Genomic DNA, 26,080 nt, shown 5'->3' with positions numbered 1-26,080 from the left:
GTCACCAGGCGAAGCTGGACATTACGTTTGGGATTATTCTCTGCGCCTTGGTTTGTTATAGATGTAAATAACCATAGATTACCACAGGACAGCAGAATACCCAGCCACGGTGCTGAGCAGAGCCTAACACCGACATCTCCTGAGCAGCCCATTCCTGGTGCATGCACACAGCCACCTGCAGCCAGCTCCGGGTCCCCAGCCCAGTACCTACCTACTGCAAGTTTTGCAACCCACTCTGATGAGTGCAAAAAAGAAGCCATGCTTAATTTAAGTCTTCATTCAGCTCTGGTAATTGGTTACAGAAAGTAATAGTTGAGTGCTGAATTAATTTTTGCCCTCTCAAGCTCTGTACTTTCAAATGCATCACAAGACATGTTGCTATTTGCTGCACAGTTTTAAGTGGTTCTGCCAGGACACATTGGCTTCTGTTGCTGCTTTTCAAAACCTAAACTTTAATGGCCAAATCAAGCTTTAAAAGCCCAAAGACTAACAGATGTGTAAGGAATTTTTTCTGAAGGAAAAAAAAAAATCCATCAGAAGAAATCCATCAGAAATTGTTTGAAGTCCATCATTTGAAGTCCATTAGAAATCATTTGAAGTTGATAAAACACAAATTAACATACCCTGTTAGTATTTAGAGCAACAGCACTGCAGGACAGAGCACCCCAAACTGAAAAAGCTTATTTATAAAAACAAAACCAGATCGCACTCAAGGGGAACGCAAATTAAATAGCAGGAGTTAAAGGAAAGCCAGGTAGATTTTAATCCTATAGCTAAAAAAATCATAATCATAATAAAAAAGTATGCATACCTTCAGACTGAACTCTTTCAGACAGCCTAAGATTGCATCCTGACCTGCAGCCCATGGCTTTTATCTCAACCCTGTGTCTGAGTCAGTGTCAGTTCTGTATGATTCTCCCTTGGGCTTTAACTCTCACAGCTGATACTGAGTTAATGAAGAAGGCTTTTTCTAAGGCAGAAGAAATAAAGCCAGATATTCCTCTTACTCTTCATTTTTCAAATAAGTAAAAAGTTAGAATTTTTACACTTTAATGTAAGAAATCTAAATCTTGCTTTACTCTTCGTGATTTGATTTCTTGCTCGTTAAATATACAAATGTGAGTTGATCATTCAAAGTGTATGCTCCCTCTGTGACCTGTAACAGGCTTATTTTAGTGGCAGGGTCTTTTTTCCTCCATTTTAATAGTTATTCACAGAAAATTACAAATTCTTAAACGGAGAGAGGTACTTTCTGGCTGCCTGGCCAGAGGAGACAGCTGGAGAGACCTCTGAAGCCACCATGACTTTCAGGTGCCAGGCAGAGCTCTTTGTGTCACCTGTGTCTCCTCCTGTTTGTGAAACAGAAGAAAGATAGCACAACTCCCTCGTTGGCTTCTGTTTCTATTTTCAGACTCGCTCTTCTGCATAGATTCCTGTTATTAATGGGCTCTATTAATGGGCACAGACATCCAGAAATTCAGCTTTGATATACCCAGAAGGCCAAGAGTGCTGATGGGAGTTGGCACCTGATTTAGACGCAGAGTGACAAGGCTCAGTTTGAGATTCGGAGGTGCTCTCCTCTGCCAGAGTTGGAGACGTCTCTGTCTTGGGGCACCTTTGTGCCAAGTCGCCCAAGGCAGCCTTAGGCTGGGTCCCAGAGGGACGTGAAGGTCAGACTGGGGATGTTCAGGTCAAGTGGAGATGTGCCAAATAACAAAAATGTCTCACTTGTCCCAGCAATGGTCTTGATGCTGCATTATGGGCAAGTGAGGTGTACCAGAGGCTCATGCTGTAAAAACCTTGCACTTAGCTTTTTTTCTTTGGAAAGTAAAGCAGCTCCATGAACTCTCCAACAGCCAGGGTAAAAAAAATCCTTTTCTTTTTTAACAGAGCTGCCTCAAATTAAAACATGCTATGGCTTTCTTGCTTCCTCTGGCCATTGTTTTGCTGCAAGACACAAGGGAGGCGCCACGCAGACAGATATTGCTGAATTTGGTTTTGCCTCATTGAATTTTTATGGATGGTTACCCTCAGAAAACAAACTATTAATAGGCCTGTGTCTGAATGCTTGACCACATGAGACTTCATCTGTTACATGCAGGCTGTGTTTTGATGGTTTGCTATTCCATCAACTAAAAATCCTTTGGGCTATGAAGGATATAAAATAGTCCTACAACCACTTGCCCTAAAACTAATATTTAAAATACATATCATGGGGAAAAATTGAGTAGTCCATTAGAGGAGAGGGAAAGAAATGACACCGCAGATGAAGAGAAAGAAATAGATACAATATTCTAGCAATATAAATCCATGTAAAACGGAAGTCTCTTGAGCTGCAGTTTGCTTAAGTGATGCTAACAGTAGTACAGATTATTTAAGTAGATTTTGTAGCTGCTGTTGTCATTACAGAGGTTAAATTACACTAAGCTATTAATGTAGCTTTTAGTGGGTAATTTACATAAAGGAAAAGGTAGGCTCCTAAAATTTAAGTTTGCTGCATATCCTTCTTACTGGGAACAAATTCCAAAACAATGTAGATTTTAGAAGCAATTTGTGAAGCTGTCCTGTAATGATTGCTCCTGCTCTGAATACCCACTTAAAAATTAGTCAGTAACCCTTATTTTCGCTTTTATGCACACAAGCAAAAATTTTTGGTCTCAACATCAAAATCAATCTCTTCTGCCTTATCAGGTTTGTAGTGCAGGATAAACTGATCTAAATGAAATGATTCATGATTTTAATTAACAAGTAAGAAACTTTGATGTCAATATCAGTTTTTAACTTGTATTACATATCTTCATTATTTGATAAAGAAAGTTTAGCATTGTTTGTTGGAAACTTTGTAATGCTAATTTCCAACTAAATGTAATCTTTATGCTAAATTTGGTATTTCTTTTTCCTACTAAAATTGTAGCTATGCACATTTGTGTATATACATATTGCTTTGCACACATGTATTCATGTTCTAATTCTTTTTTTACTCTGTTGATATTTAATAGAAGAAAAATCATGAATCAAAGCCTCTAAGGAAAACGCATAGAAGAAATTATAAATGCAAGTCTTAAAGTGCTTTTTCAAAAAACAAACCATCTTATAGGTGATTATTACATATATAAATTTTGAAAACACTACTGTTTTTTCTTCAAAATCCTTCTTGGATTCTGCCCTTTGTGTTTGTCGCATGTGAACAAAGCTAAGAGCACCTGCAAAATTAATCGACCTGGGAAATGACGTTACATGGGTTCAAGTGACTCAAAAACCTAAGTAAAGGAAATGGCCAGACCTGGTTTTGGCTCTTCAGCAAGGGGAAGTCTCCAGGGGCTCCGAGATCCTCTGTGGGCTGAGCGTGGTCGTGCTCCTGCTGGCAGCTGGGAATGGCACGCACAGCAAAGCGCTCCCCTTCCCAGACTCCATACTGAAATCCGGCTGGAAGCGAGAGCCACCATTAGCTCTGGTGCGTGGGCCCTGCTCTGCTTGGGAGCCGGAGGGTGGTGTTCAAAGCTCAGCAGGTCTCTGGGAGGAAATCCCTGCTGGGCACTTCCCCGCTGACACGCGTTGCTCTGATCTGCTCCACTAAGATAGGCTTCCCCCGGTGTAAAGCAGCATTGACTGTGGGATTTGCATGAGGAACCGGAAGCACCATTTAAAGGCTGCCAGTTCCCCCCACACACACCTCGAAGTACTCGCTTGTGAACACTACGTGAAGGGAGAGCCTTTAGACTTGCAGTTGTTAACCTCTTAGCAAAGCAAATCTCTCTTCCCTCTCTCCTCCTCAGCTGCCAGCAGAATAATAAGCCCCACAGAATTAGTAACTCAAAGTTTTCACTTTGAATGCATCACAGCTGTGGAAAATACATACCCCAGCTTTCTGGGCTGATGACTTCCAGCTGTATCCAAAACAATCACCCCTGTAATTCCCACTCGAGAGTGCTTCCCAGCACCAACCTTAGCAGGAAACATCCCAAAAATTGAAGCCTGAGCTTATATGACATAGAAACGCAAAGTGGTGAGTATCTGAATGTTCTCAGCGTGCCCTCAAGGAGTCGGGTGGGCACAGCGTGTAGGAGTCAGTAGTACAGCACAGGTTGGGCAGGAAAGGACAAGGCCTTCTCTCCTTTCCTTCCAGCTTTCTTAAATGGTCTAGGATGTCCTCACCCATCAAAGATTTCTCCTCTTGCTGTAGCTAGAAAGGGTTATGAAATGTTAACTCTTTGCTGCAAGCTCTCCAGTGTGATACTGGTGCTGCCTCTCCTCTCCATCCATCTCATCTGGTGAAGTCACATTTTGCCAAACATAGCTATGGTGGATTCGTAAGCTGCTTTCAACGTCACAGCCAATATCAAGTCTTGAGAGCATTGAACAGTGCTGTTTGTATTCACCTACAGCACAGGTCCTCTGTCTGCAAAGCAACCTCCACCTTCTCCTGTACAGCCAGGGCAATTTTGGGGTCTTAAGGTCAAAATCTGGAGGCTTCGTGAGCGATGTGCTGCTAACGGATCCTGTTGATGGAACCCACTCTTGTTACTTTAACGCTGTGTTGTGCTGACCTGGGCTGTTGGACTACCACAGTCTTAGTAAACTTTCTGCTGGCAAAGAGTCACCCCTGATGATGGGGACTGGGCAGTGTGTCCTGCTGTGCAGTGCTAGCTGGCTCGGCCGGCGGGTTGAACGTGGCACATGGCAGGCACGTGTGGCCGGCCACGCAGCTGCCATAGGTCCTGTGCTGCAGAGCCGTGTTGCACACCCCAGTATTGACTTGTTGTTACTGGGATCTTCACAAGGGGAGATGGTCTCCTGAAGCTGCTTCCTCCATCGTTCTCCACCCTCATGTCTCATGGCCAGTTTCGGCTGTATCGGGCAGAGAGGCACAGCCCCAGGCGGGACGCAGTGCCCCATTGAGCAAAGAGCTCCACACCAATGCATGGGGCTGAGCCGAGCGTGCTGTCAGCACAGTGATAGCCCAGAGGCAGCTACAGCAACAGGCTGTCCTGGCCCGTGGGGATGTGGAAAGCTACTGGTAAAGACACCATTTGAAATAAAAGTGAGTTTCAGCACTCTGCTGCTCCTGGAAGAGGTACTTCTCTTATTAAGACGACAGTTCCCATGTCAGAAAGTTGCCTCTTTTAAAACTCACATTTAGTGCAAGGGGAATATTCTTGTCAGTGCTTCAGTTGCGCTTGGTTGAAGACACCATCTGCTGTGACACTGGGCCAGCTTGGCATTTAAAATGTCATTTAGACTGGAAAGCAACTGAGCCTGGGCACTGAGGCAGATGTCATCAGGAAAGGTGAACTTCCATGAGTGAATGAGGTTGCTGATAAAAAGACTGAATCCCAGAAGCATTTACAGAGAGCCCTGTGGAAGACTGCTGATTTTTCTGCATATGTCTTATCTCCTGTATGTGCCTTATGCAATCTACCTTGGAAAAGCAATGTTACCAGAGAGGTCAGTGAAATTCTGCATTTAAAATCCAGCATTTGTGGTTCCTGCTGATTTAAGCAGGATGGAGAGGTTTCTGTCCTCTCCAGAAACAGGACCGATGATATTTTCCAAACAAAGCTACTGAGTCCTAGGCTTGCTTCAGCCCACCAAGGCAGGAGGACGAGCCCGTTTTCCTGCTTCTGTGGAGTATTGCTGCACACAAAGCTGTTCAAAACTGTTTGTTCCCTCAGAATTTCTGTTCCAGCTGACAACAAAAGGACAAACCAGCTCTGAGGCCTCTTTCTTCAGCACAGGAGGATTCGGAAGAGTTACTGCATCCCTGTCTGTCCCCTGAATGCGGAGGCTCATTCCCAACTGTATCTCCTGACACGTATTTCGGCTGCAATCCAAAAAAATCCACAGGGCAAAGAAGGAAGAGGAATGAAACAGGCAGAAAATGCATTAAAAAGAAGTAGAGGCTAAAACTAACACAGTTAATTGCTCTACCCAGGTGTGTGCCCATAGGGCATGTATAGATCAGCGTTAGTAATGGAACTCTTTCTTCAGCAGCGCTGGGGCAAACTTGGTTCTTAAGGTCAAATAATCAAGATGAAAATGTTGAAAGAGTCCTTTCCACGTACGCTGCTCAGTATGGCTCAAATTGCTTTTCAGCTGTGCTCGGTGCTTTTGTTGACTTAAAGTGAATTAAACATTATCCTTTTTTAATTAGATAGGTTAGGAGATGTAAGTGCTACTTCCTACTAATTTAGGGACTAGAACCAGTTTAAAGCAATTAAAGCTAAAAGACACACCTTTAAGTAATGAATTAATATGGACTTTCATTTAATAAGGAAGCAACTGGGGCCTAAGTCACCCAGTCAGGTGGAGATGAGAAGGAAAAGCAGCCAGCCTAGAGCCAGCAGTGCAGCCACTGGGGTGGCTATTAGGGAGCAAAGAAGTTTTTTAATTCTTGACAGGCAATTGCAAGCATATAATATATTAAAAATCCTTCTTACTTGTCTTCAGCAATGATTTTTGTAAGTCAGGGTATCGGGTGTAATTGTCAAGGTGCAGGCAGCGGGAGCTGCAGAGGCCTCTGTGAGGAGACACAGCCGGTTCCAGCCGGTTCCACCCACCACAGGCTGAGCCCCTCAGACAAGATGGTGGCACCTCCGGGAAGGAGTATTTAAGAAAGGGCAAAAACGCGGTACAGGCAGAGGAGGAGGGGAAAAGAAGCATGCAGCAGCCACACAAACACCAAGGTGAGAGCAGGAGGAGGGTGAAGGAGATGCTGCAGGCGCCGGAGCAGAGATTCCTGGCGGCCCCAGGAGCAGCCCACGCCAGAGCAGGTAGGCGTTTCCTGACAGGAACTGCAGCCCATGGAGAGCCCATGCTGGAGCGGGGGGAATCTGTGATGAAGGAGCAGCAGAGAGGAGCTTGTTACGGGCTGACCACAACCCCCATGCCCCAGCACTGCTGCAGGGGGGAGGTAGAGGAGGCAGGAATGAAGGTCTGAAGGAGGGTGGGGGGAAGGTGGTGTCTTACAATTTTGCCTTTGTTTCTCACTTGCAAATCTATTTTAATTGGCAATAAATTAAAGTCAAGTTTGTTTTGCTTATGGTAACTGGCAAGCAGTCTTCCCATCTTTATCTCAACCCACAAGCTGTCTATTTTCTCCCCCATCCAGCTGAGGTGGTGGAGTGAGGCAGGGGCTGGGGGGGCATCCCACCACCGTCCGTTATCTACAGCCTAGGTCATCAGATACAGGAAGCCTTGTGGAGAGGGCAGCTCTGCTAAAAAGTATTAGCAGACCAGAATAAGCATCAACCAGCTGCAAGATACATAAAAAAGCCACAGCCCCAACCAGCTCTCTTTCAAATGTGAACTTTAAAGCTTCACATTTTTGAGAATAGGTTTTGGTATATTTTACTTCTCTACCTCCCCAAAAAGCGTGTATTCTCAAACTTCCAAAGACCTTTCAAGTCTTGTCACAACAGGGCAAACAGCCCATCCCAAACCCTTGTGAGAACATCTTCTAATGAATCTCAGTAACACAGAAGCAACAAAAAAGATTTTTGTGACAGGGAACCTTCTGCTTGTGGCTGAGTTCCCTTAGGGGCGATATGTCAGTTGATTACTGTAGCCTTACAAGTTTTAGATTATGTATCATACCATGTTGTAATACAGCAATGCATGCATACTCATGCACAAAGAATTTATGAATAAAAACTATAATACTTGAGTGGCCTCATTATTCTAATTTGTCTTATAAACATTAAGGAGATGGCTTCCTAAAATAGTACATGAATAGCACATTATTTGCCATGCAAAGACTATAATAAGATAACATTAAAGATGAGAATCCTGCATTTCAAATTTATGTTTGTACTCTGTTGATTGGTACAAATGAGAGAAGTGACTGTCACAAGAATGTTTATCATGCTAAAAAGAGTTTGAGAGCTGCTTATGTGAAGACAAGAACCACTGACAAGATGACAGAACGCCCAGTATCTTGACGAGATTAAGTCTTGTCATATATTCTGTCCTCTACCTCTTCCCAGTGTTTTCTCACTTGTTTTCCCACCAATTCAATAAACTAAACTACAGCTGTTATAGGAGGCTTTTATTTTGAACAAAACCAGTGAAAATACAATTATACTGAAAGCCAAAGCAGAGGCAAGTCACATTTTTTGTTGCTGTTATTTGCTAGCTGTTGTAGGTGGGATCCACTCTTGAATCTTCTTGCGAGTAGTAGAGTAAGGTACATACTGTCCAGGAGTGCCACTTAGATTGAATTTATGGTTCTCCCAGATAAATTTACGAGCAACTGGTGGATGAGTAGTTGGAGGGTCATCCGTCATTGAGTGAAGCCAGCGATGCCTTAAGAGGAAAAAGACACACTGTTATTAAGGAACATTACATGATCTGTAACAATCCTTCCTCCTGACTCCCAAGGGTTCTCCTCTGAAGAGACACCAAGTATTTATTTTGAGAGGTGGTGGTGGGGTGGAATTTAATCCAGTATGACATTGAATGAGACTACAGAATACTGATTTAAAGTAATTACACAAACATAACTGATAAGTAACAGTTCTGCTTCCAAGCAACTGAAAGCACATCCGAGTTTGAATTTCCTGTTCCTTTGTATACTCAGTATTTGGACAGAGAGTATTTCATTGTTACATGTTTGTATGGCCTTAACCAGCCAGCCAGGTCAAGGCAGGCACTACAAATGACAAAACCACAAGGTTTGGTTTTGTTGCCTGGGATTTATTTTTGTTGGTTTGGGGGTGTGTGTGTGTGTTGTTTTTTAATTACCAGAAGACTAGGCTGCACAACAATTTCAATACCATCTCCAATACATTCATGAGGCTACCACTTGGGATATGGATTAATGATATAGGTTCACCTAAAACAATCATGTAAATGTTTACTGACTGCACAATGAAATTATTAATACCAATCAGTAATGGGGTAATTACCAAGTGATTATAGTGATTATCCTTTACCTATGAACTAAATGTCAATCCTGCCCTGTGCAAACAACATTAATGATTAAGCAAAGTATTTTCCGTAACAATTTACTGAAACACTACAGCAGGGATCAACTGAATTGATTTCATTCCATTTCTACTTCAGTGCCCAAAGCAACTTTCAAACCTGAATAACATTTTAATTATCTGCCAGTTTACATGTACTTCATACTGAATGTACAGTTATGACACAAGTAAGGTTATGAATTTTTTTGCAAGCTTATATATTTTTTTACTGAGGTAGAATTAAAGAGGCTTCTGCTAATCAGCTTTTGCCAAAGACTTGACCTAAAAATAAGAAGTCTTCAAGTACAGTTGTTATTAGAAAGCCTAAAAATTGCATCTTCAGCCTTTAGCAACAAATCCGGCATGCTTCATCAATACAGCAAAACAAACCCACAATAAAAGTAGTGAGAAATAGACTGACAAGTATATTCTAAATCTGAAGAGCTCTACAGAAGGTTGATTATCCTTTCAGTCAAATAGCTCCTAGACATTTATTTCAGAATCTCACTTTAAAAAAATAGTACAAAATCTCACTTTAAAAATAATGTCAGCCACATGTTCATTTTCTGGAAGTAAAAAACAAACAAAAACCCCAAATGAAAGGCACACATTGTAGGACTAAGGATTGCCAGGCAACTTGAATACAAAACCAGATGGAACCATAAGATCCTTTAAAAGTAAGAATAAAAACCTTGTTTAGAGGTAAAGCATAGCCTCTTATGGGAAAAGTCATCCACTTAGGAGTTTGAAAGTTATACACACATTCAGATGAAGTGACCCAATGCAACATGAATGGGAAGGGGATCCCTCTCTTCTTCCCCTCACTCTCCTTTGTAAATCTGGTATAATTTATAGTATACATTTCTCACTACTTCTATTAAAGAAGATGATTTTGGGTAATGATTTCTGTCTGGAAGAAGGCAACCCCATAGCACTACTAATCACCATGTGGTCTAAGAATGCAGGATCAGGCCTTGCTCTATTTTAAACCTAGTATTACCAGCCTCTGAAATGCCCTGGCCACACTACAAAAAGCTCTGGCCTTGGATGAACTCCCTCCCCCAGTTCATGCCCATTATAAAAATTCTGTGTAGTAATGTGCTTCACACCACCTGGGATATCAGGTGTCCTATGGCAGCTAGCATCAAAGTTGGCAGAAACACTGTAAAACAGCTAACTTGACAGAGGTGGGATCATACGCTCATTCCCAACAAGCCGGCTCTCCATCACTAACACAAGGAAACACACAGTTCGTGGCATGGGAGGAAGGGGAAAAGAACAGTCCATGTATCCATATACATTCTGCCAATACTGACTTAAGTACTGCATTTCAAAATGCTTCATAGCATCAGTCCAGAGGAGCCTCAGCTTTTCAAAACCGCTTACCATAATGTATAGAGGCAACTTAAATTCACAGACCTTCACCTAGTGACATTTCTGGTAATACTGGACAGAGATCCTCCAAACAAAAACCTATTTATATACCTGTCACCATGCCTCACCCTCCTCAAGCTCCCCCAAGAGTCACGCACACCAACAGGACAAACAAAAAATTGCCTTCTCAGACAGAAATGCAGTTACAAAGGCCCTGAAAGACAGGCTAGAGCAGGTGGAGCACAAGAACTATATTAAAGCTCAGTTAAAATCAACTAGATTTCAAGCTTGCATGATGTCTGGCACCCCTGTCATGACAAAGGTACTCAAGTTGTACACTTGCTCCTTGAAACACCAGAAAAAATCATCACAGTATTGACTTATTTACTTATTTAACAGAGTAGTTTTATTCAGTCATTTAAACTACCATTTTGCAGCTTTTCTAAGACTAAATCCATGAAGTGTTTTAAAATACAGTATTTTTGAGTAATTAATATATTTGCTTTCAGGATTTTCTGAACCTCTATAACATCAATATGAAATCAGGCTCAGATTTAAACAGATCAGCAAACCCAATCCTTAAATCCCATTTTCTCACTGGAAAGTAGAAGTAAAATTGCTCACCTACAAGACATGTCAGTACTGCTCACCTACAAGCCATGTTGGTACAGTCACAGGTACTGAAACACCTGAAGAGATTTAAAAAGTTTCTTTAGAACTCCATCTGCTATTAAGTATGCTTATGTTTAAGAGTTTCAGCACTTAAGCCTGGTCACAACGGATTCCCCTTAGAAGCCAAACACGTTACTTACAAAAGCATTTCAGTTTGCAGAGAGTCTGTTCTCTCAAACAGAAGCTCCCACTCTCCACTTAGGCAAAAATATGTAAAATCTGAAAATGTTATTTTGGGAAGACTTTCCCCTTGACAACCTCCCTCAAAGAGTCCTTTGAAGCCCCGATGTCTCATAGACTCTACTCCCAGATGCTAAAGAAAAGCTTTTCATGCACTAGATTGAACAGCATGAATGAAGAGATTTGACATCTTGCAGATGGCCAGGTTTCTATACAAACTCTGCCTATAAATCCATGCATGGATAAACAGGATTCAAAAGCAATTAATAACTTAAAACCTACAAAGAAGCAGACAACTTACACAGAGCAAAGAAAATCGGGAGGATAGCAGAAGCTCTGAAGAGGCTGAGGCAGCTTCCTGAATCACAGAGCAGAGTCACTACCAAGCTGACTGAGGCTAGCAAAGCCTCTGGACTTTTCCTTGGGTAAACAGATGAAAGACACCTCAAAGTATCTTCAAACGCTCTCAAGACTATACAGAATTTTCTCTTGGACAAATATTTAAAAGCAAGGAGATTTCAAACTGAAGCTACAAGGGACCAGAGCCAATTATATGATGTGCAAGCTGTCAAACAAGAACGGATGCTACACAAACTCCGTAGCTACTACCATATGTGCATCTGCAGGGTTCAGGCACTGTCTACGTAAGTTCAGGATGTTTGCCAACTGGTTAGCATTCACTTTTTTCAAGCAAGTTAACCATGCTGCAATAAGACAAAAGAGAAGTGAATATGTGTGTTATGGTCAAAGGGCAGAGAAGAATGGGAAGAAAAGGAAAAAGGGACAAGAAACATGTTTTTATTTGTTTACACATGGGAGGTAACTTTGATTTCTCATGCAAGCTACTCTAAGATACCACTGTATAGTAACGAGACAGCACCCCATTTACCTGAAAACACCACACTAGCATTTAATCTAGATATAAAACCCACAAATTTATTGTGAAGCTACAGAAAGGACAGAAATTTTACCTCCCCTGCCTTTTCTGTTCAACCTTTTTGTTTTGTTTTCCTTGGAGCCAGACTTGAAAAGCAGCAGTTTCACAGGAGAGTAGCACATTTCTTTACGTTTCTTAGTATGTTGGCACTTTTAAGTCTCAGATGCTACATTCCTCCCTCCTTCAGCTGTCAGATCAACTAACAAAGAGATGTAGATTATTAAACTTAAGTTAAATTTGAAATATTTCATTGTATGAAGTTAGCACTCCTAAAGCTCCTTCCAAAGTGTCAAACTTGCACCATAAGGAAATGAACATCAAAGTACAGGCCAGACATTACATATACATAGGACAGTGCTGGCAAAATAACGTGTCCCTGCAAAAGGAGAAAAACTATTCTCAAAATATAGTTCTTTTTTCCTCACAGGACATAACATATTGAAAGAGCAAATTATTTTTAACTAGTTTGTATACATAAACCACTTGTCAATTTGTTTTTGCAACACATTTGGCCAAAACACAAACCAAATTACTTTAAACCAGATAAATGGTAAATGAAGAGTGTGTGGACAGCCACAAAAGGCTTTGAATGTGGTACAGACAAAGCACACCTACCATCTAGGATATCAAGCCTTGACTTGCATGGACTTTACATACTCTCCAAAGGAAGCCTTACACCACAGCATAACCCTGTTGAAAGTGGAAAATTGGGTTCCAAATTTCTCCCCCTCAGTGGGCTCAAGCTGAACCTTCCAGAATCATCCAAACACAAACTCATGCTCTTCCAAATTCCAGCTGCAGGAGTATCCTGATCACTGAATATCAAATAGGAACCCATGGCAGGAATAAGCAGAGACATAGGCAACTTTTTGCAAGATATGTGAACATAACCTGAAAGTCAAGACTGATATAGTAAATTTTCTGGGGAAAAAATGCTATTCTCTCCTCTAATCCCAAACAGATTAAGGACCCTGAGATACGCAGTCCTCTCCCTTCACCTTGTTTCAGTGAAAATAACCAACAAACCCTTAGATGTGAGGATCATAGAATCAAGAAATACAAGTGTGGAAGGGATTTAGACACTCTGCATATGCTTTATGCCCAAGCAAGTATCAGCTACATCCACATCACTCCCAGCAGACACCTGCTTATGTTGTTATGGAGTTGCTGTAATACTGGCTTGCTCATCTTCCCCAACCAAGTTATACCAGTGAAGATGAGTGGAATTTTTTAGTGGTAAGGATAGCAATGTCCAATCTGTATCAATCCTTCTGCAATTTAAACTTACTTCTTATTCTACCCATCTATCTGTGGAAGACAGACTACGCCTTTCCCTTCTGCAAGAAATTAAATGCTTCAATATTATATCCATGGTAATTTCCAACCCTTTTTAAGCAACTCTAATTCTTTCCAACCGTCCTCAGAGGTCTGATTTTCCTTGCTGCTCTTCCCCAGGCTTCTCCCACTGGTCTATGTGTGTATTTGGTTTTTTTTAGGAGCATGGTACCCAGAGTCAAACGCTATACCCTATATAAAAGTCTTCCTGGTAAATAAAGAAAGGAAGAGTCACTTTGCATGACTGCAGGCAGTAATTCTCTCTACTTCACAGGACAGCACACTTCTTTCTCAGCACTACGACAATGTGGACTTCCTCAGCCTGCCATCCCCGTAACACCTAGATCATCCTGCAGCACTGCCCGGTGCTCTCCTCCTGCACACCATAAAGTAAAAGGCTGCAGGTGCCAGAAGAGCAGGGTCCTGCCCTCTGTCTCTGCACTCAGCCATATGATTTCAATCCTCCTTTTCCTCTTGTGATCATGAAGTGAGACAATGCAACTTGCTACGTTGCCAAACTTAGGAGTGCAGATAACCTGAGGCTGGTAACAACATTCAAGAAAAAAGCAGCACTGACCTCTTTGATTCATCTATCTATATTTTACACCCCTAATATTTCACTTCTCTGTGCAGCCTTTGATTAAGCGGAGGGAAAAAGCTGACCCTACTTTAAGCACACTTCCTTACTAACAAGCATGCCCAGGACATTTCACCTAGTCTTCAGCTTGCCTGTGATCCAAGCCCGCTTCTACCAGGGCAGGTGGGAGGGTGGATGGAGAGAACTGTAAGCTCTACAGCCCTCGCCCTAGGAAGAGAGCAAACTACATTATTATCAAGAAGTACACATTCAAGATAGCCAGGTTTATTAAGAAAACTCTTTTCTTTGCCTGTGAAAACACTTTTGGTACCCTAACCAATACTTACAAGCTGCTCAGGGATTCCCAAGGAGTCACATGTTCCTCTTAATCTTAACACTAACATTTTCTTCCCCAGAACCTTTCAAAAGCTTTTCTACAGAGCCAAAAGTACACAATATTAAACCTGAAAGTAATTTATCCATATCATCTTCCTGCTTGGTTTTCGATTATTTTTGAGCAAACAGAAAAAAGTTTTGCTTGTAATGAGTGTATCTATATAAGTTGTGACTACACCTGAATGTGAGCACATGCATGAAGCAGCATATGCCAGTTGTATAAAATAGTATCACCTGGGGCTCCTGGAGGTGATTTGCTAACTGTAGTATTTTTAGGTTGGGAGATCAATGAATGAGGAACACAAGCTGATACTGGGCATTCTAATGTTAACAGTAAAATGGAAATGAGCATAACCCACAGCCCAACAATTGGAACAATTCTGTAACAGAGACATCTATGAAAGCACTAGAGTGCATACACGCATAGGTATAAACAGATTTAACTTTTATTGTTTACATGTTCACAGAGCACACCTGATCAGTGTGTTCAAAAATGGAAAGTCCCTGCAAACAATGTGCTTGGAACAGCAGGAGACAGACAAGTATTTTAGCTTTTCTAACTGTCTAATAGTGTAGAATATGTCTTTGTGTAGGAAAAAAAATGTGCCCAAAATCTTGTATAGCATTACAAGAAGATTAATACTAATAATTCCCAATGCAAGTATTGAGGGAATTAAAAAAAAAAAAATATCTAGTTAACTTGTCTCCAACAAAGTAGATACCAACATCTTGATTTTGAAGATAAGAAAAGAAAACCCAGAGTAACAAAGAACACAACTAAATCAGAATAAACCACAAGCCTACATATTCTGGTACAGATTTTAAAAAAGTAACAGTCTCAATTCCCTGTATAGTAGACATACTGTCAAAACAACTCTTGATTTCCTTCAGTCTGTGATTTCAGTACATCCGTTGTCAAAAGACATTACTTCAACTCTTTCAGAATACTGAAAATATTCAGTACTTCCTAAAAATGCTGCTTTTTCCTTTTCTCCAGTATCTGACAGAAGGTAAAGGGTAGCAAAATGAATTCTCATTTATTTTTTCCAGACAAGTTGTTTTCAGAACTTTTCAAGATACCAAAATGCCTTCTTCCAATTCATCACACATGATGAGGTCCACCTGATTGTATTTCAACAATCATTCATATTCCACAATCCTGAAGCCAGACAACTGACCACAAAAATTATACTTTAAGATGCACAGTGTATTCAACAACCAGAAACATGGAGAAAAACAACCTCTAGTATGAGTTATACTAAAAAAAAAAAAAAAAAAGGAAGAAAGTGTTTTTCCTGCACATCTGCTAATGTTCTCTATACTTCCCCAGAAAACAGTGTAATCAGTAGGATAATCAGTAGTGTAATCCTACATACAGTAGGATTTTTATAAGAGTACTACAAAATCATTACAAACTAGTTAGTATTACTATTTAAAAAAGGAAAATCTGAGTTAGCTCTGGTCTTAAACATCAATTTCGTTAGAAGTGTCATCTTTAGGCATGACAGTTGCAAAATATTTTCTGAAAGTAACATCAGCATAAACAATGTAGTAGAACCTGCTTCCACCTGCAGAGGGTAGAACCACATACCCACAAAATGCTCTACTGAGCTGAATTAACTAAAACCCAGAATCAAAAATCAGTGTTTAGAAGAAGTATTCAGACCACAACCCAGCTGTTACAATGGTACTTTATATACTTCCCAGCTGACCCAAGGATGACAAACTTGACTCACCTTTCCATCTGTAGAAGGGAGAGGTAGTGCTTTAAGAAATAAAAAAAAAACAAAACCAAAAAACTGAACAGTACTGCACAACTAGGTTTCCTGACAAAAATGCCTTAGAACACAGGACTGTTTACCTTTTCATGCCCCATTGCACTGACCAGTCTTGAAAAATCATAAAACGTTTCCTGTTTCTTCTAGGCCAATTTTTTTCCACATTGATAGGAAAACAAGTTTTTCTACCTCACTAATTTATGTGATCTAAACAAGCTACTTAATCCTAGAAACATCACTTTGATACTCAGGATGAAACCCTTCATTGAGGTTTGTAAGGACACAATAAACAACACATAAGCATGAGTAAAGAAAAAACAAACCAACAAAAACCATGCCTCAAAATAAGGGAAATCTTGAAAACCAGCACAGTCTAACAGTGAAAGGATAAAAACTAGAACCAAACAACAGTTATTGCGCAGATAACAAGGAACAGCCCCACGCTGGCATGAACATGCTAGTTTTGGAGACTGTAATGTCACTTCTAAAAAACAATGCCATTAAGCTCTTACTGGAGAAGACACAAACAAACATTACCTGCATTAAACATAATTTTAAGGCTGCGAGAATTTGAAAGAAAACTGACTACCTAGACAGTCTACCCACACATTTCTCAAGTGTTCTAATGAGAACCACAATTTAGGTGTTTAGATCATCAGTCTCAGCCTTGGCACAGAACATCTATCACAGGAACAATAAAAACCAGTGTTTACCAATGCTCAGTCTACCCAAGCACCTCTTACCTCGTATCACCTTTCATTACTTTGTGTCTGAAGTGCTATTCATATTCTTCAAGAATCAAGTAGAGATTGGTTTTGCTAGCGTATACTGTTACTTTATTTGGTATGTATTCTTCCCCCAAGTTATTTAGGAAAACAAAAAAAGTATTAACAGCTGTGTGGCCAGAGACCTTCTGGAACTCAAGGTTGTACAGAATTTTTACTGAAATGCACAAACAGAACATAAAAACTTAAGAAAAATTATAGTCAAGTAACAGTCAACATACAGAGCATCCTGGCCCTTTGCTGTTCATCATCTTGTAGAGTATCAATGTGTATCAACTGAAACAATTATGCTGTTAACAGCTGTGGATTAAGGAATGTTGTTTCATCATTGCCTTACGTTCCTTAGGGTCTTGTCCAGAATGGATAATAAAAATATTTTTTCTACCTCCAGCTGCTCAATGCTATTGTAGGCTTTGTGAAACCATTAAGATGGAATCACAACTAATAAGGAAAATCCGAAGACTGCTCAATCTGGCTGGCAAAATGCTTTTTGCATTCCAAGAAGCAATGAGTGTGACTGTCAGGACAGTGAGCAATATAACACTATGAATGCAGTTCAAAATTATAAGTAACCAGTCTGAAATCTTCTGGTCATATATAAGATGGTTGTGTCCAAGAAAACTTTATTACCATAAAATTTTGGGGGTTTTTTGGTTTTTGTTTCTAATCTTTTGCTTTGTGATACAAGAAAATATATAGGCAATTACACAATTAGTATCTGTCCACATTATTAAGCTAAATGATTTACCATTCGGGGGGCACCATACTTCCATCAACCTCCCAAAAGGTATTTTTGCCATTCATTTCGTCAGTATAGATGACCCATCTGTGTCGACCTTAAATAAACAAAGAGAAATATTGTATTAGCTCAAAAAAAAATTCTTTTCAAATAAAGGAGAGAATTCATGAAAACACAAGAAAAAGTATTTTGACTGAAAGGATCAACCATTATGGGCACTTATTTCAAAGTCAGTACAGCTTTTATTTTTCTAAGTCTTCTGTATTTCCAGTGTTACTGTATTTTTATATGGCTGAATCTAACGCCTTCACAAGGAAGCAAGTATTAGCTATCGTAAAAGTGATGGGAAATAGGAACTCAGAAAATTTTCAGGCAGAGAAACAGGTTTGGGGATTTTTTTCCCCCATTAGAAGGAGTCTTTTCCAAAAGGACATTGCCATTAGTAACATAAGATTAAACTAAGTTTCACCCCTATAAGACTACCAAGCACCTGCTTTCCCAGGTACCCTACAAGTTAACCTACAGTAGGCAGAGCTTGGCCTAACCAGCATGTCAACTGCTTATGTGTCACCTTCGTTGTTTTAGGTGCTACCTTTTAAAGTACTCTACAAATGTTATTTAAAATCCAATTACTTAAGGTAATAGGAAGTTTAAGCTAACCTGTGTTTCCTTGCCCTGAAGTGATCATATAAGTAAGTACAGCTGTGAGGCAGTTAAAAAGGCAGTTCTCTTTCTTCCCCCACCTGTTAAGCTACCAGCTTTTAGGTCAAGGACCAAATTCAGCTCTCAATCACTTTATCATATAGGTATACCTACATGGAGAGCATGTGACTGGCTTATATTTATCCCCTATTTATTATTTCAGATTGACTATGTTTACAAACAGAATTGAGGGAAGCAGCAGAGACAGAAGATATCAAAGCATTTCTATGAGCCCCTTCCCTAAGGCTCAAACAAGTCAAGAACGAGGAAGTCGTGCAGGCAACAAGTTCTATTTCACTAGCAGAAACTACACAACCTATACAAAGTTGGACAGTCAGTCAGGAGGCATTCACATAGTACACATACCAAAGAAGTTTCTTTTGTCTTCATAGTATTTGTTTCCATATTTGTCAGTTCCTATCAGGGTACCAGTCTTCAAATCATTGACCCTGTGAATTCCCAAAACAACAGTTTCAACTGATATCATCTTAGAATGAAGTTGTGATAGAGGTTTCAAATGGCTTGATAAAAATCTGTAATGAAAACGCTTAAACACACACATGTAAAACTGTAAAAAAAACTATTCAAGTTTAAGGATTGCAAAACATAACCACCAATTCCTGCAACTAATGTCAGCGTGCCTTTACCGTGCGCCCCGCTGACAGGATAATAAAAGTCATACAAAAAGGCTTTTGGGGGCTATTATTTATTTAAAAGCTCTTTATAGTGGAAGATAAAGCAACTCTGCAATATAGCACCATTTAACACCCACAAAACCTTAAATACTGCAGAAGGGAGTCCCAGAGACACGTGTTAATTCACTTAGTTGAAGATGTTACCATCCTTCTCAACTTTTTGTTACCACCATTTCAGCTTGAATTGCTATGGAAATCGGTCAGCACTGAAGCAGCTTAAGAGATCTCACACATCTGTGTGGGCACTAACCTCCAGGAGATGAATAGTAATATTTTAAGCCATTGTGGCTGCTTGCCAAGGAAATGCATGCTAAACCCTAAATCACAACTGTAACTTTCTAGCTTTTGTCTAACCCTGAAAGATGCAAACATTCACCCTGCCACTGTGCGAGACTTACACTGACCCAGATAAGATATATACCAGTTTCAACTCTTGATACAGAACATATCTTAACATGACTGTACTTTTCAATAATTAAAGTGAACCTATGATTTACATTCCATTGATAAAACCTTAAAAATACTTAAGTGCTCTTTTCCCCCTAGATCTGCATCTTTGCTTTCCTTTTTACGCTTTCCTTTTTACTGACATTTATCCCAGGCAGCATTACATAAGGAAAAGTTTATTCTCAAAGGTTTTAGTTGTTTGTAGTATTATACGCACTCTCAACTCAGTCTGAAGTGACAGAAGGGATGTGCACACACATGCTTCTGTAGTTGGGAGTTACAACCCACAGATACAGTTTTTTTGTTGCCTTTTCTCCCAGGGTGCATGAAAGCGATAATCAAACCACCAAGTACTCATTTTAAACCTCTGTGGTCCCAGGCAGAAAGATTCTCTGACACAGCTCTCCTCCGTCAAAGAAACAAAGATCTCTAGCTCAGCTATCCAAACCCGAGCTCCCAGCTTCAGAAAAAGAAGAGCCATTTGACTACTGCTCTCCCTTCCTTCTTCCGCCCCCTTTCTTGTAAGGGTTCTTATGCCCTTGTCCTGACTTCATGCCCCAAATACTGATATCAAACACTAAGAGGTATTCATGGCTTCCAGAGGACACTTTCCGGCCAATTTCACTGTGCCTTGGGTAAGGAGAATGTTTCCAGGCACACAGGCTCTTAGTAATTTGACTTCTACTGCATAAAACCTGTTCCAGCCACCTTAGTGGGAAACATATAGAAAAGCAGGGAAATCCAGAATAAAACCCTTGCAGAGAAAGAGACTCCTGACTTGGGTAAATAATTTTTCCAAGTTACCAGTAATTACTTCTTAAACACATCAATTGTTGCAAGAAAGATACACCTTGATTACTCTTCCTGTAAGCACCAAGTCTATTCCTTGAGCTGGGACGGAAGATTCAATGGCTTTAAAGGTGAAGGGGAGGCAGCAGCTATGTTTGTGGCTGGTACGCTTATGAGGATCAGATGCGATTCTCCGCCTAGGACGCCTCTCTCCTAACTCCAGTCTTCTGAAAGGAAAAAAAAAAAAAAAAGAGACCACTGCCTCCAGTCTTGCCTGCTCCCTTTTTCTGCGTGGTAGAAAGGTGTCAACACAGCCTGTGATCTTTGACTCACAGAAGCTCCGTGGCAAGACATTCATCAAGATGTGCTTCAGAAGAGGCACTCTGGTGAAACCTAATACTCAAACTCTTCTACACCTTTATTTCCATTTCTTCTTGAGAACTGCCAGTGTAATAGCTACAGCCTGAGAGGGGAAACAAAGTGGAGAAAACAACTTGGGTGGATGACCAAAAATAATAACAGTAAAATACTAGCCAGGGAAATCATATACTGTCTTAACTTATACTGCTTAACACCCTGAAATTTCGCTCTAAAAAGTTGTGCAAGAGGAAGCTCTATCTGAGCTGCTTTCTACAGTGGAGACAGAAAAGCCAGAAGCAGCCTGTCACCACAGCTGGTAGAAATACAAAGCTGAGACCTCCCAGAAGTCAAGCTGACTTCAGAAGAGCATACAATATTGTGCCACAAAACAAATGAGAAAATAATTTAAATAATTGCAAAGGGAGCAACACATTGACTGACAGGAAGAAGACAACATGCTCAGATGAAAGAAGAAATACGGAGCTGATTGAAGGTTACTAGTGAAGTTCCTCAAAGAATGTTGATGTTAGTAGCCTTGTTTAACACTTTACAGGGCTCCTGACCAAAAAAAAACCCCGAGAAACCCCACTCCCAAAAAGCACAGGGGCCTGACAGATTATGGTATTACCATACAGAGGAAGGTCACATTATTGTACAGGAAGTTCTGTACTGTTTTCAGGACTGGAGTGATCCCACCAGAATGAAATTCAATGGTATTGAAGGTTATAGCACAAGGTGATGCACCTGGAGACTAAGATCTGAAGCACTGTGTCTGTAATCGCAAGGAAAACATCTGGATGTCACAAGGCACTAATGAGCTGCCAGTTAAGTAATGTGTGGGAAAAAAAAGACAAGCTGATCCTAGGATGCATCAGGTGAACTGAGCTGTCTTCAGTGAACAAAGCAAGTATGAAAGCCACTGCATGAAAATACTGATGAGGCCTGATCAGAAACTGTGTAAAATGTTATGTTTAACTGTTCAAAACAGATCAACCTGAACTACAAGAAATAACAGAAAAAGGGCTATTATGATAACTGGGGGGGAAGGGGGAAGTCTTCATGAAGGCTCAGAAAACCTGGCTTGTTTATTCTAGCATAACAGCCCTCGATATATGGCAGGGAACTTTACCTTTGTGGATCCTCCCCCTCCCATACTCCTGACTTGTTACTGTTCATTAAAAAAAAAGGCTTTTTGGCTATGTGATCAGGCCTACAACAGTCACTGTACCCTGAAGAAATGTTCTACTACTTTTCCAAGACCAGATACAAAGATAACACAGGTTACTGACACTGCCGAATGTGGATCGTGTACCATTTGGACTTCCACCTTACATTTCATCAAGGATCTGAAGGAAAATGTGTACCTTAGTAAATCTGCAGCTCCTCCTATTTGGGAGGAGCTTCAGGCACCCTGTCAATTCAAAATACTCTTCATAAGGTCGAGATGAGATGTGAGAGGGGAAAAAAGACGGGAGAAGGTTTAAGTGGACGAGCGTAAGGTTCTGTGCTTGGGGAACAAAGTACACGGACACGACTGGACGCAAAGGCTGCAACTAATTCGGCAGCAAATGCCACTGGGACTAGAGGGCACCCAGAGCCGAGCACAGCTCAAGGGGGACTGCCAAGGAGGCAGACGTACGTTTTGAAGGGTTAAAGAATTACAGCCGGGAAGGCAGACGAATGAATTCTCCGCTTCACACCGCAGGATTTCAGCAGGAGCACGGCTTTGTGCACCCGACAGCTCAAGAGAGCCGCTGCCAACCTGAAGCGGCCCGGAGCAAACAGCCGGCAGGCCGAGCGCCGTGGTCCTCCGCAGAAGCACGGGCTGGACACCGGGAAAACCTGCCTGGGCAACACCGACAGCTCAGCACCGGGGAACCCGCCAAAAAAAAAGAATCAAACAACCGCCGCAGCCTGCCCGGGGAACGCTCTGACCACGGTACCCGCTGCCGACCGGGCCTCCAGGGCGGCGAGCCGTGCCGTCCCTCGGGGGGCAGCGCACGGAGGGTCGCGCCCCGCGGCCTCCTCCTCGGGTCCGGCCCGCCATCGCCCGCCCTGAGGCGGAACCCGCCGACCCCGCTTCGTGAGGGGGCAGGCCGGCCGGCCGCGACCCGCCAAGGTGACCCGGCGAGGCGGGAGCGGGGGGACCCCACACACACCCGGGGACCCCCCCCACACCCGGCCGCCTTCCTCCGGGCGCCCCGTTACCTCAGCAGCTGCCACAGGGCGCCGCGGACGCCGCCGTGACCGCCGAGGTGCTTCAGCGCCCGCTTCACCAGCTGCACGTACTCCGCCATCTTGAGGCGGTCCCGCCCCGCCTGCCGCCCTCCGCCCTTCAGCCCGGGGCAGCACCGCCTCGTCCGCCCAGCGCCTGAGGGAAGGCGGCGGCGCCTCAGCGTCCGCCATTTGCTCGGCGCTTGGCCGCCCTCCCCGGCAGGGCCGGACGCGGATGCGGGTGGCCGTCCGGGCCCGCCGAAGCTCTCCCCTGGCCCGCTCCTGAGAACGGGCAAGGAGGGAGAGTTAAACCCCTCCTTTGCTCCCCTGCCCCAAAGAGCATTTGGCTACTGCTCGTGTGTGAAAATCAGCAAGAGACAAAAGAACCTCAGGATAGGGACACCCCCCCCCCCCCCCTTTTTAATATAAATGTCTGCTGTCTATCGCTTATTTCACACAGATCACAAGATCTGTGATGAGAAAAGAGTTACCGAGACCTGTAGCGAGGAGTCCAGGATCGCCTCGACCAAAAATGGGGAGAGAAGGGAGGTGACATCTCGCCCCATGCGGACTGTGAGTGACGGTCAGAGAAGAGCTTAACAGACCTGCCTCTCCCTGGCTTTTCCCACCTCTGGCAGGCCGTTAAGGAACATGTATCTCTTATCCACCTCTCCACCCCGCCATCTCCATCTCGTCCCACTGCCTTCTCCTGGTTCTGCACCAGCAGGGAGAAATATTTTTCATGGCCTTGCTGCGGACATTGGGAGTTCTCAGCTGCTGTCGCTGCAAGGCTGGTCTGGCAAGGTGCAGAAACGACTTCACTGACCTTCACGCCCAGCCAAAAATAGATCCACAGAGCCTTGTCAGAGCAGCAGGACTTGGAAAAGCACCCGGTAAACGCATCATCAGCGCTGGAACCGGCACTGGCTGATCAGTGGAGCCCGGCGGCCTGTCAGCACGGAGAGGCCAAGCTGCTGGGTGCTGACGCAGTTGGAGCTGGGGATTTGGGAAGGCACAAAGCAGGAGTCGAAGTGAAAAATGAAGGAGATGTTGTTGAAAGGAAAAGGAGACTGGGGAAAAAGGTCTGTCAGCCAAGTTCACAGTGTGGAAATGTAATACCCGTTTCACTGTAAAGTCTAGTGGTCTACGTTTCCCATTCACAATGTTTTAATTTGAACACAAGTGATTTTGTGTTCAAACACAAAACACGAGCCCTGCTGATTCAGTGCTCTGGCCTCTAACCACAGCATCTGTTTCATGGTAAGTCTCAGGCTTCAGTACACTTGTGGCAGGTTATTTGCATTTTCACAATCAAAACTCCTAGAAAATTTATTAAATATATTAAAATACGCTCAGATAACTATAGTAGCAGGCAGAAAAACAGGAACATTTACAGTCAGATTTCACTCATTTTGTTGTCTGTAACTTCATACACAGAAACCATTATTTTCATGTAAACTACTGACGATGGAGCGTAAAATATGAAAGAAATGTAGTTTAAATTAGGTAAGCCAACTTTTGAAGCATTGGATAGGTTCCACTCTTGAAGCAATTTCTAAGCCTATTCGTGATTCATGTAACCGGGATCATTTTCATTGACTGAATATAAATCCATGAGCATTTTCTGTGCTGGCAGTGGAGTAACATTGGGGTTGTTTGTTTTTTTTTCCCCAAGGGTTAAAATGATCTGGATCACATCACTGATCTACGTGGAACCATGGTTCTTGGACTGAGAAGACCACTGTGGAGGACAAGGCATTGTGACACAAAGCTGGAAGAATGGACCAACTTCTTAATGTGACTTTGATCCTACAGAAGATTTTGTGGAAATACATTCTTAGTAGCAGGAACATTTTACAGCATCTTTGAATTACATTTTAATTTTTCTTTGTATTATTTTTCTCCATTAATTGGGTCAAGTGAGATCTCCACTGAAAATTTCATTAGCTCGTAACTGCTCAAGTCCCATCAAATCTACTTAAATTGTTTTTGTTAATGTGTTTGGTCACTGAGCATGAAAAAAGAACATACTACTGTGTTCAAAATTCTCCCTGAACTCGGTGCAAATGTCACGGTCGAATACAGTGGAGTGCAAATGCAAGTATAGCATCTTCCTAAGAATTTATTGGGGCATCTTTGGGAGACAGCATCGAAATGTTATAAAACTCATGCACCCATAAGAAATTTTTAATTCCCAGTTTTTAAAATGTAAGACTCTGTTAGATGTTGCTTTTGTTCGCCAAAAGTTAGTACACTGAACCTCACTGCCTCAAAAACTCTTGCTAAACATATTTAATGCTGCCTTGTTTTTCTCATGTGGTCCAAGTAAATGGCACAGAATTACTGACAGAACTCTTCTTCAGGCCTAAAAAAACCCCTCTCAAGTCTGAACACATGAGTTAGTTGCTTCTTTTCTAATACAGATTCAGAGTGTAACAAACAGGAACATATTTTTCCAAGATAAACAAATCAATTTCCTGAATGACTCAAAGGATGACATGCAACTTCCCTTGACTTTGATAGCACACAACAGTCTCACTGAATCCTACATATTTTAGTTTTTCTTTAAAGAGCTTTATTTAGTGGTACAATTGATCATGAAAAACCTAAGTTCATATATTCTCAGAAAGTGCAAAACCCAACCGATCTACAGAGTAATTTAGTATTTGCATTCTACCTTAGAAGAACTATTTTTATTATGCTTGTCTATTCCATTGCCATTCCCCCTATTCTTAGTATGGAAAGTCACATAAATTTATTCTGCAATGGTTCACAACTGTGCAACATTAATTGGAATTCCTTTTGTTAATAAACTAAGAAATCCAACAGAAGAGAGACTAACAAATAAGACCAAACTCTGTAGATTTTGAAAATGTTATCACTTCCTGCCCCGTCTTTCTAAAATTGCAAAGTTCCAGAAGCAAAGTCCAATCCACAACACAAGTCTCCACAATTCAGTGTCCCACAATACTCAAGTCCAGTCTCTAACCAGAGTATCTCTCCTTCTAGTCTAAACAATGCAGTCCCTAATGCTTTCACTAATGGATTTTTTAGCCAGTCCTATAATCCATACTATTTCCTGAAAGCAAAATGAAAAAGCTTTTGTCACTTGGGTTCAATTGCTTTAAATTCATAGCCTG

At 41.8% G+C, this 26,080-nt stretch overlaps 1 protein-coding gene across 3 annotated transcripts; it reads right to left on the bottom strand.

Moving 5' to 3' along the window:
* Window positions 1–8,029: 8,029 nt before the first annotated feature.
* NDUFA12 (NADH:ubiquinone oxidoreductase subunit A12) lies at window positions 8,030–23,706 on the bottom strand. Of its 3 annotated transcripts, none has more exons than XM_075057813.1 (4): window positions 23,432–23,706; window positions 18,802–18,884; window positions 17,743–17,830; window positions 8,030–8,301 (listed from the first exon to the last, which is right to left on the bottom strand). In XM_075057813.1, exons 1-4 carry the CDS (start codon window positions 23,494–23,496, stop codon window positions 8,121–8,123), a joined length of 417 nt encoding a protein of 138 aa, XP_074913914.1. In that variant the 5' UTR covers window positions 23,497–23,706; the 3' UTR covers window positions 8,030–8,120. The 3 variants fall into 3 exon arrangements, with proteins under 3 accessions (XP_074913914.1, XP_074913915.1, XP_074913913.1); XM_075057814.1 differs by having other exon boundaries at window positions 23,438–23,705; XM_075057812.1 differs by lacking the exon at window positions 23,432–23,706 and adding an exon at window positions 22,935–23,088.
* Window positions 23,707–26,080: the final 2,374 nt, after the last annotated feature.

Source organism: Buteo buteo, chromosome 26 (assembly GCF_964188355.1).
Source record: "Buteo buteo chromosome 26, bButBut1.hap1.1, whole genome shotgun sequence".
NCBI classification, from domain to species: Eukaryota; Metazoa; Chordata; class Aves; order Accipitriformes; family Accipitridae; genus Buteo; species Buteo buteo.
The sequence above is the reverse complement of the archived record's forward strand: the minus strand, read 5'-3'. Positions and strand labels throughout refer to the sequence as shown.

Bases quoted from the DNA above. Each gene is read 5' to 3' on its own strand.
- NDUFA12 (XM_075057812.1), bottom strand. From the start codon at position 23,023: ATGGCGGAGTACGTGCAGCTGGTGAAGCGGGCGCTGAAGCACCTCGGC. The intron at 18,885-22,934 runs GTAACGGGGCGC...GGGAATTCACAG, and splicing joins GCCCTGTGGCAGCTGCTGAG to GGTCAATGATTTGAAGACTG. The intron at 17,831-18,801 runs GTATGTGTACTA...TGTTTATTTAAG, and splicing joins AGACAAAAGAAACTTCTTTG to GTCGACACAGATGGGTCATC.